This window comes from Phasianus colchicus, chromosome 6 (assembly GCF_987193195.1).
Source record: "Phasianus colchicus chromosome 6, bPhaCol1.hap1.1, whole genome shotgun sequence".
NCBI lineage: Eukaryota > Metazoa > Chordata > Aves > Galliformes > Phasianidae > Phasianus > Phasianus colchicus.
In genome coordinates, this window is record NC_143441.1 from 37,765,956 (window position 1) to 37,781,689 (window position 15,734).

At 41.3% G+C, this 15,734-nt stretch overlaps 1 protein-coding gene across 1 annotated transcript; it reads left to right on the forward strand.

Annotated features, from left to right (window-relative positions):
* The first annotated feature begins 616 nt into the window (after positions 1 to 616).
* On the forward strand, positions 617 to 15,086 carry LOC149917545 (uncharacterized). The gene is made up of 8 exons (XM_090142999.1): positions 617 to 1,372; positions 1,660 to 1,775; positions 3,535 to 3,598; positions 4,532 to 4,685; positions 6,040 to 6,200; positions 8,155 to 8,358; positions 8,881 to 9,062; positions 9,312 to 15,086. Exons 3-8 carry the CDS (start codon positions 3,538 to 3,540, stop codon positions 14,868 to 14,870), a joined length of 6,321 nt encoding a protein of 2,106 aa, XP_089999125.1. The 5' UTR covers positions 617 to 1,372; positions 1,660 to 1,775; positions 3,535 to 3,537; the 3' UTR covers positions 14,871 to 15,086.
* Positions 15,087 to 15,734: the final 648 nt, after the last annotated feature.

Genomic DNA, 15,734 nt, shown 5'->3' on the forward strand with positions numbered 1-15,734 from the left:
ACATTTTAGGAAAATTAGGCAAATATCTCCCTATTATGATCTTGTGTTCTTCTCTACTGTCTCATAATCACCATGAATACAGTTGCTTTTGTCCGCGGTTGAACTGTCAGCAATGATACCTTCCTCCCTACAATTAGAATGAATGGGGAAGCTCCTTTGTTGTTTCAGGCCCTCAACCTTATCTCAGCAAAATCAGGCTGACATCTTTGCATCACTTACTAGCATATGCAAGACTTACTTTTCCAATCACAGTTGAGACTTCTGCTAAAAATAAGAAATAAATGAAAATTTAAGGCACATGAACTATTGGATAGGTATTCCTCTCCCTTCTATTTCCCATGACTAAGTCCACAGTGCTCAGCATTGGAAACCAATAACCAGGGGTGTCACACACAACCATTTTTGGTGAGGTGTTTTCCTTTCTGTATAACTGCAGGCATAGCAGGGCCCGCTGTATGTTTGGTATAATTTCTGTTGCTATAACAATAACAACCATTGCAATTTTAATTTTTTGCAAAAATATGTCATAAACTTGGTGAATTGCTAAACCAACTTCCTATATAATTCTATAAGTATGTTGCTTATGTCAATAGTAGTAGACTCATTCCTTTACTGTAACGTAGGCATACATACTTAGCTCCTATTTCTGCTACTCACATTGCTGAGAGGGATGTGTCATCACATTCTTTACTTTCCATTTGTAAATATATTCTTGCAAGTCATCAGTGCTCATACAACAGACTGATAACTGTTCATCAGTCTTCTGCTTTGGATCAGTGACATTAACAGCACTTTCCTGTTAGTATCTGAGTAGTGCACAGACTGGTTTAATTTGCATTGAAATTCATAGTTGTGCAGGATTCATTTCAGTGTTCCTTCCAATACTGAACCAATACCTCAACACATGGCTCGGCATTCTTACTTTCAGAGCTAACAGAGAAAATGTCAGGGAGATTCCACAGTGCATTGCTGGTTCATCTGATGACCCAGGTTCTGCCCTGTTGTTGCTCTATAGACAGGTGCAAAATACAGGGAGACTCAAGTTATCTTTGGACTAACCACCTTGTGAATCAGCCTAGTGATAATGCTGTGGGCAGAGCCTATGGGTTAATTTACTTGACGAAAGAGCATAAATAATCCCAATAATGGCAGAATTCAGACTAGTGATTTATAGCTATGGAAGTGAGAGCAGATTTGGGGCTTTTCAGAGCAGGTTTCAGAGCTATTTAGTGGCAATAAACATTGTTCTCTTTTACTCAGGACAGTGATTTCTTCTTTCTTTTTTGGAAGGAGGTTTGTTCCACAACCAGGGAAGGCACTAACATCAGGGAAGATGCTGACATATGGACTCTCCTGGCTCCTCAAAGACCCAGTAAGAGAAGGAGAAAGATGAGTTTGGGTAGTTGGGATGAAACCAGCTGGGGAAGAGTTAAAAAGGCATCTAGCAGAGGCTGGTGGATGTGATGCCTTCAGAATTTGCTTGTGGATGTTAGATAAGAGCGGGAGCTAGATAAGACAGATTTTATTTTTGTCCTGATGTAACAGTTGATTTCGTTAAGCATTTACTGCCTTCAAGGAGGGAGTTTTGAACTTTAGTCATGGAGAGGGCTGCTGACTAATCATAATGGAATGACTCATTTTCTTTTTTTCTTCTAAAAGGCGTTCACATTTTTGCCACGTTCTAGCACGGATTTGAATAAGAAACCTCCCAGAATGCTATATAAAGGACTTCCAAAGGCTCAGCCTGTTAGGAACCCCTACTAGAATCACACAAGGTAAGAGCTACATATCTCATTGGATAGTTTTCTAACTGTCATATTTAGTGTTAAAAGGGGAAATGCCTTCTTTTTATATCAACTGCTATTTAGGTGCTTATTTAAAACTTCCAGATGGTTTCCAGTATCTTTGTGGTAAGAGTATCTGTGCTGGGCTTTGTTTGTGTCTGTGTTGGGCTGTGTTTGCCAACTTTAGGTTGGCTGTGGAATTAAAATATGGATATAATATAAATACAATGCAGAAGTAATATAGAAATCAATAGGATGGAGGTAGAAGTGAAAAGGAAATTTAACTACAATTAAATAAACTATCAAATGGAAATAAATAGAAACTGAAACTTAAAATATAAATTAATGAAGAGATTAAATGAAATAGAAACTAACACCAAGACTAGGGTGTAGAGAATGATCCAAGACACTAATATGCTTAGATATCGTTACGATCATAATTATAATGAGTATTTGGAAGGGATCTCCAGAATGATAAACATTTGTCATTTGGAAATAAACAAAAGATTTCTTTTGTATGGCATTTAAAAATTATTGTGATTGTTAAAGTAGAATTTAATCCTGGAAAGCCAGATCTTGGTCTGTTTATATTTGCTTAGTTGCCCTCTACCTTTGTCTCTCTTAATAGCACGTGGAGTAAAATTTTTACTTCAAGAATCAATACAGTGGTTTTAATTTCTCATTCCAAATATAACCTCCTAGAAATCACAGATGTGATCTGTAGGGCTGTGAATCAGTTTCGTTTCTCCTTCACTGCAGTCAGTAACGCTGAAGGGCTCTTTGGGATCTACTGTGCTATCACTGAGATGATAATCTTATCATTGCCAAGCATTAAAAAAAAATCCCTTCCACTGTGAATCTTCTCAGCTTTGTAGGCTGAAGGAAGCCCAGCAAGGGCTCTGAGGAAGGCATTCTTTAGATTGAACTCATTTTTGTCTGCGAATTTGAATTCCCAGAATTAAACAAACAAACAAAGCTTTGAAATCTATACTGAGAAATTTCATTTGATACATTTTTTTTCCTTACCAGTATGTTAGTTGAAAAATGTCACGGTTTTGTTTCAAATTTCTCCTCAACAAAAGCTTTCTCCTTGAAGCTGCAGATGGGATGCAAGGCAGGTGATTCCAGGGGCTGTAGTGGTGCTATTTGGAGATTGCTCACTGTCAGGAATACAGAGATCTCATAGCTGGCTGTTGGTAGCCTTGAGCATAGCCTGTGGGAGTTCTCTTACGGAACCTCACCAGTGGAAGGTAATTTAGAGAAAAGCTAGGCAGCCATGGGGTCCAGCAAAGCAATGTCCAGAATAGGATTTTCTTTCCAAGCGCTTTTTCAGAGTGTGGATGAAGTACATTTTGTTCCTTCCCTTATTTGATTGTCTGTTGGCTGTTTGTTTGGTCTGATTTTAACTGGTAACATGCAGAGCCTGTTTGGTAACTGTGTTTTACGCTGAAGAGCAGATGAGGTGGTGATGGGTGTATTTGAGGCTAAACAGTAGAAAGAGTGTCTGTGGATTAGGGAGTCTGAGGAATTAGTTAGGGGCTTTCCTCTAAATGTAGAGAGTGAATGAGAAACACCCCTCAGGTCTGGCCACCTTTCTCATTGCAGCCAAAAATAGGTCATTCAAAAGAAGCCAACCTTTGAGCAAATATGTGTACTTACGTGAAGATCATTTTTTAAGCTAATATTTATTTTATGGTTCATGTAAAGTTGTTTGATCTGAGTTTTGTTTCTAACTGTGTTGTGCTGCCAGGTGATGAAGATGGAGACAGGTGATGAAATTGCTATTGTGGGAATAGCATGTAACTTTCCCGGAGGTAAGTTTTGAGTAAATAGAAAGCAGGATGCTGATTGCATATTGAAAAGCAGTCACTTGTTAGTACTGATTTGGAGTAAAAGAGCATGTTTCCTCCTTAATTTTGCCGAGTTCATGGCTTTGCTACTTGTAGGATCTGTTTAAACTATCTCATTATGGTGAAAATGAGTTAGATTGAATTTGTCCACTGAGAGCGAGAGCTGCAGTGTTTACTGTGGGCATGGCTTTGAGCTGCATGCATGAAACTCATGCAGACAAACCAAATGTGTCAGGGATGATTTGAGGTTATTGCATGTGCACTGGCCGGATGATCATGCACAGGTGTAGGACTATGCATCCACAGGGACATTTGTATTCTTAGATTAGATGGATGGTGACATTTAGATAGCGGGATGGTGGACTGAGCATGGGTGTTTAGCCTCAGGTGAGATTGCTGTCCTCCAGTAACTATTCCTGACAGTTCCAGTCCCCAGTGTCCACATCAGCTAGAGCTGAGCTGGTCAGTACTTGGTCATGTAACAGGTTAGCACTGCTTCCAGAGTGAGCGTGGATGAGGACGCATGAATGCTGGAGAAAGCTGAAGCTGGGAGGAGATGAAATGTGTGTTGGAACATTGATGCCAAGTTATTTGGCTATCTGCCTGTTATTTTTTCTTAAACAGTCTTCAGCATTTTCAGGGAATTAGTTTGGTGGGGTAACTTGCTTTTAAGCATGTAGTGAAAAGATGAGTCATTCCTTTCCATATTCCTGTGACCAAAAACATGATGGTTTGTTTATCTGTTGCAGGTGAATGTTGAAATGTTAAACGTTGCAATTACATTTCAGCTACCTAGATTTGTATGTAGGAGTTTCAGGCAACAGAGTGTGTTTTTCTGAGTGAGCATGATAAAATGGAATGCATAATTTAATCTTCTTTGCAATATTTGTACAATAGGCGAAGGAATTGACAATTTCTGGAAAGTGCTGGAGGAAGGCAAAAACTGCACAGTAGAAATCCCCCCAGAGAGATTTAATATCGAAGACTGGTACGATCCAGACAGTAACAAGCCAGGAAAAACGTATACAACACGAGCTGCTCTTCTCAATGAGTGAGTGTGTTACCGTGCTGTGCCACTGATTTTTTATGTATCTAGTCTAATGTGTTCAACCTTTCAGAGAAAGCAAGCCGCAGGGAGACATTACAAATTGGACATAGAAACAGGTTTTCTTTCATCTCACACAATGAGCTTGTAGTTTTCAAATTGCAGGAATTCCTGTAACGTGACAGTTATGAGCACATTTCTTTGCAGGCCATGATCTTTGAATGCATAATGCAGCTTGTATGACCATACTTGTCATGTCTTGGGATGCAACCAGTCATGCAATGGATGTGTGGTATTTTTTTGAGTATACACATGCACCTGCATTATGTATGAAGGTGTGTATTTCAGATCTGAGGTGGGCTACAGCCTGCCAAAGGATCTGTAAAGCCCATTTATGGCCTGTGGAAGAATGCAGCAGAGTATGGACTCCGAGTACAATCTGTCTTGCCAAGTTTCAGTTTGAAGCTTGACCAGATCTGCTGGACCTCATCAGGCCCTAATCCTGCGTACATAAATACTGGTTAAAGATCCTCCTGAATAAAGAAGTCATGGAGATATGAACTGTAGTGTGTATCTTTTCACTTGTGCCCCAATGTCTCCTGTCAAACTATATTAGGGATGTGCTTTTTTTTTTTTTTTTCAATATATACAGACAGAATTAATCTTATCAGGTCCTGTGAAGAATACTTAATAGGTTTGGATCAGAATTACTCAAGTAATTTATCTCCTTTTAGATATTTTATTTTTTGCTTAATTCATGAGATGACAGAAAGCCATAAAAATGTGATCTTGGAATAAAATCTAAAATCTGGCTTAATTATTTTTAACTGTGGGCCTATTTTAAAGATTTTTAAGAGAGAAACACATAAAAACACAATATATTTTTAGATTATTGTTAGAGAAAAAGAAAGGGTATCTCCTGGGAGCATCTGAGCTGATCCCATACATATTTAAATTTTACAGTCATAGGTCCATATTGTCTTTAAATTGTTTAGAAGGTAGTATTCATAACTTGTTGACTAGGTCAGTGTTACAGCAAAGGGAGTCTCATTGTGCAAGTTCTGATAGCGTGAGGAATGCTGTTGCTACCAGTATGATAATCTACCAGTGTGAAAAAAAAAAAAAAAAAAAAAAATCAATGAATAGTCTTCTATCTGAAATGTAGAATAGTTGATAAAAATACATATTTTTGTGGCAGAAAGTAAAGCATTCTTGGCCTACTCTTTTTGTTAATTTCATAAATGTGAACTGTGTTCTCAGTATCACTTACTGCTTTGCTTTTCGTGACACTGCAAAAGAAAAAGCTGGTAATCTATGTATTGTATACATATTGTGCTTTTTTCTAATTAATGTATTTTAGATTTAACACATTTGACAACCAGCTATTTGGAATAAATAGTATGGAAGCTGAATCCATGGATCCACAACAGAAGTTATTGATAGAATGCACATACAAAGCATTGGAGGATGCAGGAGTCCCTGTAGAAGCCATCAGTGGCACCAAAACAGGTGTTTTTGTTGGTAAGAGAAAAATTATGGTGAAGAATATCCATTCCACCCTCATGAAAATGGAACACCCCTTTGTAAACTGTGTGTATCGCTGGCATAGGATATGTTAAGGCTACTGTATTATGACTAGTTATTTTTGAAGACAGACTATTAGGTCACTCTAGAAATTCATAACATAATTAAGTATCTAATTTTAGGTGTCCCTGTTAATATCTTGAGGCACCAGCATTGACACGGAAAACAGTTAAAGTCTCCATTCCACTAGCCCTTTCCAAGACTTATACTCTCAAGCCAGGCTAACACCTTGATGTTTAGCAGTATACCAGTGGTTAAGGTGTTGTGGAGGTTAAGATAGTTTGAAAGCAGCAGAAATTCTTATGTAGATATTGGTATACTACCAAGGTGCACTTGTCCATCTGCTGATTGTCATAGAATCATAAAATCATAGAATGGCTTAGGTCGGAAGGAACCTCAAGGATCATCAAGTTTTAACCTCCATGCCACAGGCAGGGTTGCCAACCTCTAGATCAAGTCCTAGATCAGGCTGCCCAAGGCCCCCTTCAACCTGGCCTTAAACACCTCAAAGGATGGGATATCCACAACTTTTCTGGGCAACCTGTGCCAGCACCTCACCACTCTCTCAGTAAAAAAAACTTCCCATCATCTAATCTAAGTCTCCATTCTTTTAGTTTAAAGCCATCCCCCCCTTGTCCTGTCACTATCTACCTGCATAAAAAAAATTCATTTCCCTCATGTTCATCATCTTCCTTTAAATATTGGAAGGCTGCAATGAGGTTTCCCTGCAGCCTTCTCTTTTCTAGGCTGAACAAGTCCACTTCCTTCAGCCTGCCTCCACAGGAGAGGTTCTTCAACTCTCTGATCATCTTTCTGGCCCTCCTCTGGACCCTCTCCAAAAACTCCATGTTTTTCCTGTGCTGGGGGTCCCAGACCTGGGCACAGCACTACAGCTGCGGCCTCATGAGGGCAGAGCACAGGAGAATGATCACGTCCTTTGTCCTGCTGACCACTCATCTTCTGATGGAACCCAGTATACCATTGGTTTTCTGGGCTACAAGCACATACTGGCTCATATTAGTTTTTTCATCAACCAGGACCCTTAAGTCCTTTTCTGCAGGGCTGCTACAGAGTTCTTCTCCCAGTTTGCATACATATCTGGGATTACCTCAGCCCAATTGCAAAACCTTACACTTTGTTTTGTTGAACCTCATTAGGTTCACAAGGGCCCATCTTTTAAATCTATCAGGGTCCCTCTGGATGGCATCCCTTCCTTCTCCTGTGTCATATGCACTGGTCAGCTTGACGTCATCAGTAAACTTAATGAGGATTGTAAGGCTATGATAGATGATAACAGCAGAATGGCAAAGTCTTCAGCTACAGCAAATGAGAATGAACCCAAATGCAGCAGTCACAGACACAGAAATGAAAGAAAAAAGCAGCTTACCTTTAGAAGGCCTCAGGTAGGCATTTCTTCAGCAAGAAATGCCATCACCTCCACTGCTAACTCATAAATCAGGTCAGGGAATGGAAGGAGCAAGGATCCACCCCTTCTGGTCACCCAGGTACATTGCTTGCAACTGAACTCCCCTGGGTTGGCCCTTCCTTCCCACTAGGTGCTCAATCACTGTTTCAGGCCGTGACTTAGCATTTCCACTACAAGGGTATACACTCAATCCTATCATCTATTTTAATAATAAAGATGTTAAAGATTATCAGTCCCAAGACAAACCCGGGGGGAATACCACTTGTTACCTGCCTCCACCTGGACATAGAGCCATTGACCACAACCTCTGGCTATGGCCTTCCAACCAATTCCTTATCCACCAAATAGTCCACCCTTCAAATCTGTATATCCCCAATTTAGAGATAAGGATGTGGTATCAAGTTCAAGGTTGTACATCCCTTTGGTTTGTGCAGGGTAACGTGATGTGTATTTGTATTGTTACAGGCCTTATGAATCGAGACTTTGAAATCATAAGAAGCAAATCAGTAAGTGAAATAAATCACTATGTTGGTACAGGATCAGCAATGAGCATAGCTGCTAATAGGGTCTCCTTCACATTTAATCTGACTGGACCGTCGCTGACAATTGACACTGCTTGTTCATCATTTCTTTTTGCCCTGCATTACGCCTTGCGAGCAATTAGATCAGGTAATGGGAATGAGGAGATGGTAGGCAAAGAAATTAGAATTAATGCTGTATGAAATTGCTGAGAAGTATATTTATATTTTCCTGGGATTTGTGTCACGTAACTTCTGAAGTTATGTGTTATAGTTATTTTGAAGAACTAACTTACAATAATATTTCATGTTTTTATTCTTCCTGAGATGTGATTAACACCTTCATGTTCACCAGTAGGTGCCTTAATGGATTCCAGTGCCTCAGAAGTATGCACTGTACCTGCAGAAGCAGTAATCTTCTGCTGTGAGGAATTCTGTTACTTTCTCTAACATATCCTGATGTAATTTTAGATAAGTGTACTGGATACTTTTTCAACAAAAAATCACAATGACAGATTCCAATTTTAACAATTAAAATATCACAGTGTAACTTATAGTATCAGCAAAGTCTTTCCGTAATATCTGTCTTTTCAATCAACTAAGTTATAGTTAATGTACTTTTTTTCTGTGACTTTGAACATCTCAACTGGAATGTGTTTCTGTTTTACTCCAGGAGATTGTGAGGCAGCTATTTGTGGTGGTGTGAACAGCATAATAGTTCCGAGTACCTTTGTGTCCCTCAGTAAAGCAAAAATGATCTCTCCAGATGGAATGAGTAAACCCTTTTCCAAAAAAGCAGATGGCTACGGGAGGGGAGAAGGCTGTGGTGTTGTTTTCCTCAAACCACTGAAAAAGGTAAAATTGTTTGTGAAGAAGCCTAAAATAAGCCTGGCTTCTTACTTGAATTTTGTATATCCATTTCTCATAATTACTGAGGCAAAAAGCTTTTCTAATTCAAGCTTATTATTAGCATTAAGAAAACTTTTATGCTTTTCTAATAGCGTGGGACAGATATCACAAAGGTAAGGTTAGTGATGGTTCTTTTTCTCACAGCTAGATAAAGCATGAGATGATTAAAGATGATTTTCTCTTTCCGTGAAACAGGCATTGGAGGACCACAGCAAAATCTGGGGTGTTATAAACATCAGTGCAGTCAATCAGAATGGTAGGTCTATAACGCCAATCACAAGGCCGTCTCAAATAGAGCAGGAGAAGTTACTGCGCAGCATTTATGAAGGTCATGTAGACCCCTCAGTTGTGCAGTACATTGAAGCCCACGGGACGGGAACTGCTGCTGGAGACCCCACGGAAGCTGAAAGCCTTGGTAATGTCATTTGTAAAAACAGACCTGCACAAGTTCCCCCTCTGAAAATTGGTTCGGTGAAAGGAAATATTGGGCACACTGAATCAGCTGCTGGAGCAGCAGGTTTGATCAAAGTGCTTCTGATGATGCATCATGGGAAGATTGTTCCATCTTTGCATTACTCAAAGGAGATGAGCAGCATCGATACAGAGAAGTTAAACCTTGCCATTCCCACCGCGGTGGAGCCCTGGGAAGATTCCGGCGAGTACGGGAGAGTAGCTGGCATCAACTGCTTTGGATTTGGAGGAACCAATGCCCATGTTGTAGTCAGGCAGGTTAAGCAGCCAGAGCCTCTTCCTGCCTTTAAGAGGCCGCTGGAATTAGTCCTGCTGTCCGCAGCATCAGCTAAGTCCCTTCAGATGACAATGGCAGACACAGCTGAGCATCTGAGTACAAGAAACTGCGTAACTCTCCCAAGCCTGGCCTATACATCTGCCTGCAGAAGAAGCCATGCCAACTACAGGTACCGAAAAGCATTTGTGGCAAACTCTCTCCAACACTTGCAGCAAGAAGTTATGTCGGCAGCAAGTACTGACTTTGCCATGTCAAAGGTGGAGCCTCAGCTGGTGTTTGTGTTCTGTGGCAACGGCGTAACACTGAAGGAGTTCAGTGAGGCATTGCTGAGATCAGAGCCGGTGTTCAGAGACAAGTGTAAGGAAATAGAAGCGCTCTTTCAGAAACACGCTCCCATCAGCCTTCTGCCAGCAAGAGGTCGCAGCTCAAAGGAGTTGCTGAATCCAGAACTCTCCCAGCCCATGCTTTTTGCCCTGCAGATTGCCTTAGCTTCTCTTCTGAAGTACTGGGGCATTAAGCCGGTTGCTGCAGTTGGCCATTCCGTGGGGGAAATTGCTGCAGCACATTTTGCTGGGTACCTTTCCCTGGCAGATGCAGTCAAAGTGATATATCACCGGAGCAGGCTGCAGGCAAAGACTGCCAGGGGCAGAATGCTGGTGGTTGGAAACATCCCCGTTCAAGAGATTGCCGAACATCTGCATCACTACTCGGGAAAGGTGTGCATTGCAGCTTTCAACAGCCCAGTTTCCTGCACCTTGTCTGGAAATCCAGATGATGTGGACTTGGTCCAGAAAGACTTAGCAGAAGCTTTCAGCCACAGAAACATCTTTCTTCATGTTTTAAATGTCCCAGCTGCCTACCACAGCCCTAGCATGGATGTGATACTCGGGGAGTTGGAGCAGAGCATAGAGCCTTTAGAAGAACAGAAGGGTGATGTTGAAGTAATTTCAACACTGACCGGGGCAGCTGCTTCTGCAAATGACTTCACTCGTGGCAAATTCTGGGCCCAGCATACTCGTGAGCCTGTTGCTTTCACTCAAGCCATAGAAACTGCAGCTAGAGACAGGGAAAATGTAGTGTTTGTTGAAATAAGTCCTCATAGAGCGTTGCAGAGAAATATAAAAGAGACTCTAGGGAAAGTCACTAAGGTGTTCCCATCTTTGCAGTCTGATGCAGAGTATCAGACACTCTTTAGTTTGGTAGGAAATCTGTTTGAATTGGGCTATAATCCCAACTGGCAGCACTTTTATGATGGATATCAAAGCGTTCCAGTGACCATTCCACGGTATCAATTTGATCGTAAAAGAGCTGTGGTCTTTCTGGATACCCGTCAACAAGCAAACCAAAGAGATGTTGGCTCTGGTCATCCTTTGATTTATGTCATCAACAGTGACAACATGGAGTTTGGCTGCCTGCTCTCCCAGGACACCACATCCTACTTATATGAGCACAAGAACAACGGTGTGCCTTTAGTTCCTGGTGCTTTTTATGTGGAGCTTGGTCTGGCCTGCGTGATGAGCAGCTCAGGACCTAAAATGCCTCTGAGTGCTTGCCAGATGAGCGTCAGTTTTTCAGCGCCGTGTGTTCTCGCACAGAGTTCCCAAGTTTTGAATATCAAGCTGAGTCCACAAAAAGCAGCAACAGCCTTTGAGATACTCTCTTCCTCCAACGCAGTTTATGCTTCAGGCCAAGTTAGAAAGGTGCCTGAGGCTGTTGTGGAAGAAAGTACCATCTCCTTCCAAGAGGTCTATCACAGATGCACGTCAGTGATTAGCACAGAGAAGGTCTATGAAGCACTGTCTCAGATTGGCTTTCAGTATGGCTCCATATTCAGGCAGCTCAGGGAGGTGCATTATTGCCACGAACTAAAAGAAGCTATAACAAGCATCAAAGTGAACAAGGAGACTCTCAGACAGATGTACAGCTACTGTATCCATCCAGTGCTGCTGGACTGTTTTATGCAGATGACTGCTGTCATGATCTCCAAAACGCAGCAGTCCAGAGCAGGCTTTCCTTCAGGGATAGGCAGCCTGGTGGTGCTGCGACCTTTGGAGGAAGAAATGATGATATATATGAGAACAAGCAAATCCATTGGGAACTGCTTTGAAGTCTGTGGATGCTTCATGGACAAACACGGGTCCGTTTTGGCTGAACTCAAACGTGTTGCCATCACTTTCATGAAACCAGCGTCTTCCAGAGACAATGAATTCATGTTTGAAAACAAGTGGTCAGAAGTTTCTCCATCAAAGATGATTGGTCATGTAGAAGCAGTGCCTAGAGTCCTAGTGTTTGCTGACAAATTAGGGATAGCTGAGCAGCTCAGAAAATATTTGCATCCAGATTCCAGATACATTATGTATAAAGACTGGGAATCCCTCTTGGAAGTCCGTGCAGGGAACAAGATGAAAGCAGAGGTTGAGAATTACGATGAAGTTCTCTTCCTGTGGGGAATTCAAAAGGTGAATGAAGAGTTCCCAAGTAAAGTGGTCGACCAGCTCTCAAAGTGTTGTGAAGCCTATCGCCAAGTTATCGTGGCGTTAAGGGAGAAAAGTTCTCACTGTTCAATCCGAGTGATCAGCTACAGAACAACAGAAAGAAATGTAGACCATATTAACTGTGGGTTTGCATTGCATGGCATGACCAGAACTTGTATTGTTGAAGTTCCAGAAATCACATTTCAGATAATCGACCTCAGCTCTTCCAGCTCCCTGGACATCTCAGCATTAGCAGATGTCCTTGTCAAATACAGAGATAAGGATTATCCAGAAGTCTACATCAGCCAAGGAAGAATTTATGCATCTGAAATCAAACGTACTCCTTTTGTAGATGAAGATTACGGCCAGCATTTAAGGTCTCTGCAGAATTCAGAAACATTCTCTTTGTACACTGCTGATCCGTACTCAGCAAAAGACTTGTCTGCTGAACTATCCACCAGCACTGCTACTCAGCTGGAAAATCAAAGTGTTGAGATTCAAGTGGATAAGATATGTATCCACTCTGAAGATTATTTTCCCATTAGTGTTTCTAGTCGTAACTTTGGTAATACACTCTACTGGAATTCCCAAGCAGCAGACAAACACAGACTTTTAGCTCTTGATTTCAGTGGCACAGTCACTGCAATAGGCACAGCTGTGAAGAAAGTTAAAGTGGGTGATCACGTGGTTTCGTGTTATCCGGCAGCTGCATCATCCAGAATTCAGGTCCCAGGAACAGTTTGTTTAAATGTAAAGAAATTTCCGTGCTTTCAGACTGTCCCTTGTGTGTCCTACTTCATCATTGCATGGGAGATCTTAAATCAGAGGTTACCCAAGGGGAAGCACGGCAGAACTTTGGGTATTATCTCTACAGAACCATCATCGGTTTTATGCCGTGTTCTTTCTGTAGCAGCAGAAGAGGTGGGCTGGAAAACAGTACTTGCAAGGCCCACTCCTGATATGTTGCAGCACATAAAGGCATGCAGTGCCCTTGTTGTTCTTCCCCCAGTAGGCAGACTGTCTCAGGAGGATTTAGCACACATGAACTGTCTGAAAGATGTGGTGATAGTATGTGGCCACCAGCAATCGGATTGTATTCAGAACGTCAGTGGACTTGATCATGAAAATATCAGCTTTCATATCCTCATCCTTAGGAGTATCTTCCAGAAGGCATCTCTAAAGGAATTCCAAAAGGCTGTGCAAGCGTGGATCGGTTCTTTAGATATGAAACGGTTTAGACATTTACCGGGCTCTGTCTTTCAGCAAACTGAGAACTTTGAAAGGCTGCAGTCTGTGGTGTGCTCTTTTACCTGCAGATCTGTCCCACTTGCTGTACTGAGAAAGCAGAAGGACATCCCTGTTGTTTCAGATATCCCATTGTATGAATCTGAGAAGAAGATATTTAAGCAGAATGCTGTTTACGTAGTAGCTGGGGGGCTCACTGGCCTTGGCTTTGAAACTGTGAAATTCATTGCGGCAAATGGAGGAGGGTGTATTGCAATACTCTCCAGGAAAATTCCGAGCAAGGAGAAGCAAGAGGAGATGAAGGATTTGCAGCTGAAGTATGAAGGCAGCAAAATAGTGTCTGTGCAATGTGACATTACTTTGACCAGTGATGTTGAGGAAGCTTTCCAGATCATTGTAAAATTATTTGAAGGGTGTCCAATCAAAGGTGTCTTTCAAAGTGCTGTTGTTTTACACGATGGTCGTCTTGAAGTTCTGACGTTTGCTGACTTTCAGAAAGTGCTAAGCCCCAAAGTGGCAGGGACCCTAAATCTTCATTGGGCTACAAGAGGCCAACAGCTTGACTACTTTGTGTGCTACTCCTCCGTTACTTCCTTTCTAGGAAACTCCACGCAGGCAAACTATGCAGCTGCAAACTCTTTCCAGGACGTTTTCTGCCTCTTCAGGAGGAACTGTGGCCTTTCGGGCCAATCCATTAACTGGGGTGCTTTGAACCTTGGCATACTGCTCAATCAAAACCAGATTCAGAACATTCTGGGTTCCAAGGGCATAGATATTCTGGAAGTGCATGAGATTCATGAGTATCTCAAGAAGAGCTTACTTTCAAATAATCCTCAACAAGCTGTTGTCAAATTAAATTTTAAAACTTTATTCAATCATGTTTTTGCTAGGATAATTTCACTCAAAAATCGGTTCACATCACTTATGTCAGAAGAATTTGGAAGCAAGCTTGAAACCTCTGAGAAATCTCAAGTCCAGGATATTGCTTCAGTCAAGTCTGAAGACTATATTACCTCAATGATGGCTGACCTCACTGGACTGAACCCAGATGAACTGACCATGAATACTCCACTTTCATCATTGGGCATAGACTCTATGTTAGCCATGACAATTCAGAACCGCATCTTTCAAGAAAGAAAGGTGGACATACCTCTTCTGAAACTACTTGATCCTCACACCACTCTGTCAAGTTTAGTAGTAATCTTAGGAGAAACAACCAATACAGATGGAATTGTAGAGAATAAAATGTCTGCAGTTGCAAATGAAGAACATGAGTACCGGCTGTAGGAATCCTTTCTTTCTATAACTGTGTAAAGATGAGTAGACCCTTTTCAGGATCTCAGTAATTTTCTTGTTCTTATTAAAGGTCTATAATTTGGACATCTTTTGAATGACTTTTTTAGATGTTGTGAATTTTTGAGTTTTCCTTTTCAAGAATTTAGAATTTGTATTTTGCTTATACAAAAATGTTAAAAATTGTCAGTAAAACAACTGCATTTGTTAGCCTTCTTTTATGAAAGAGCATATAAATGAAAATAATAGTATTTTTTAAAATGCTAAACCAAAAGTGTATCTCTGTGATTTTGTAGTCTTTATCCTTCCAGCACCCTCTAATTTTAAATGTTCCTAGTAATAACAATTGCCCTTTCTTTACTCCCAAGAGAAAATACTGACTTTCCCCCCAGTACACTGGAGGAAACTTGGTCAATAATTGATTAAAATGAGGACAGTGTCCTTTTATTGTTTATCCATTTTATATCTAGTTACCATTCCCCATCAGATTTCTCTTGCAGTTCTGGCAGTATCTGGACCTACACTAATACAGGGATGGCACAACACCTGGCTGAGAAAGGAAGGCACCTCTGTAATAGTGGAACTAATGCGTGGCTTGCTTGCGTGCTAATGAGCGTGGATATCACTTACAGAGAGAACACATCCGTCCCTTGAAGCCATCTCTTCTCCAAGCAAAACAAGTACAGATTCCTCAGCAACTCCTCATAGCTCTGGAAGCACATCTGTGCTCCTTGCCTGAGTGTCCCAGTCACCACTACACTGGTGTGATCACAGAAATCCTCATAGCCTGTCTGGACATCTCTGCTACTGAGAAAGACTGTTGAACTGCCAAAGGCTTTTGCGCTACCAGTTCTGGTC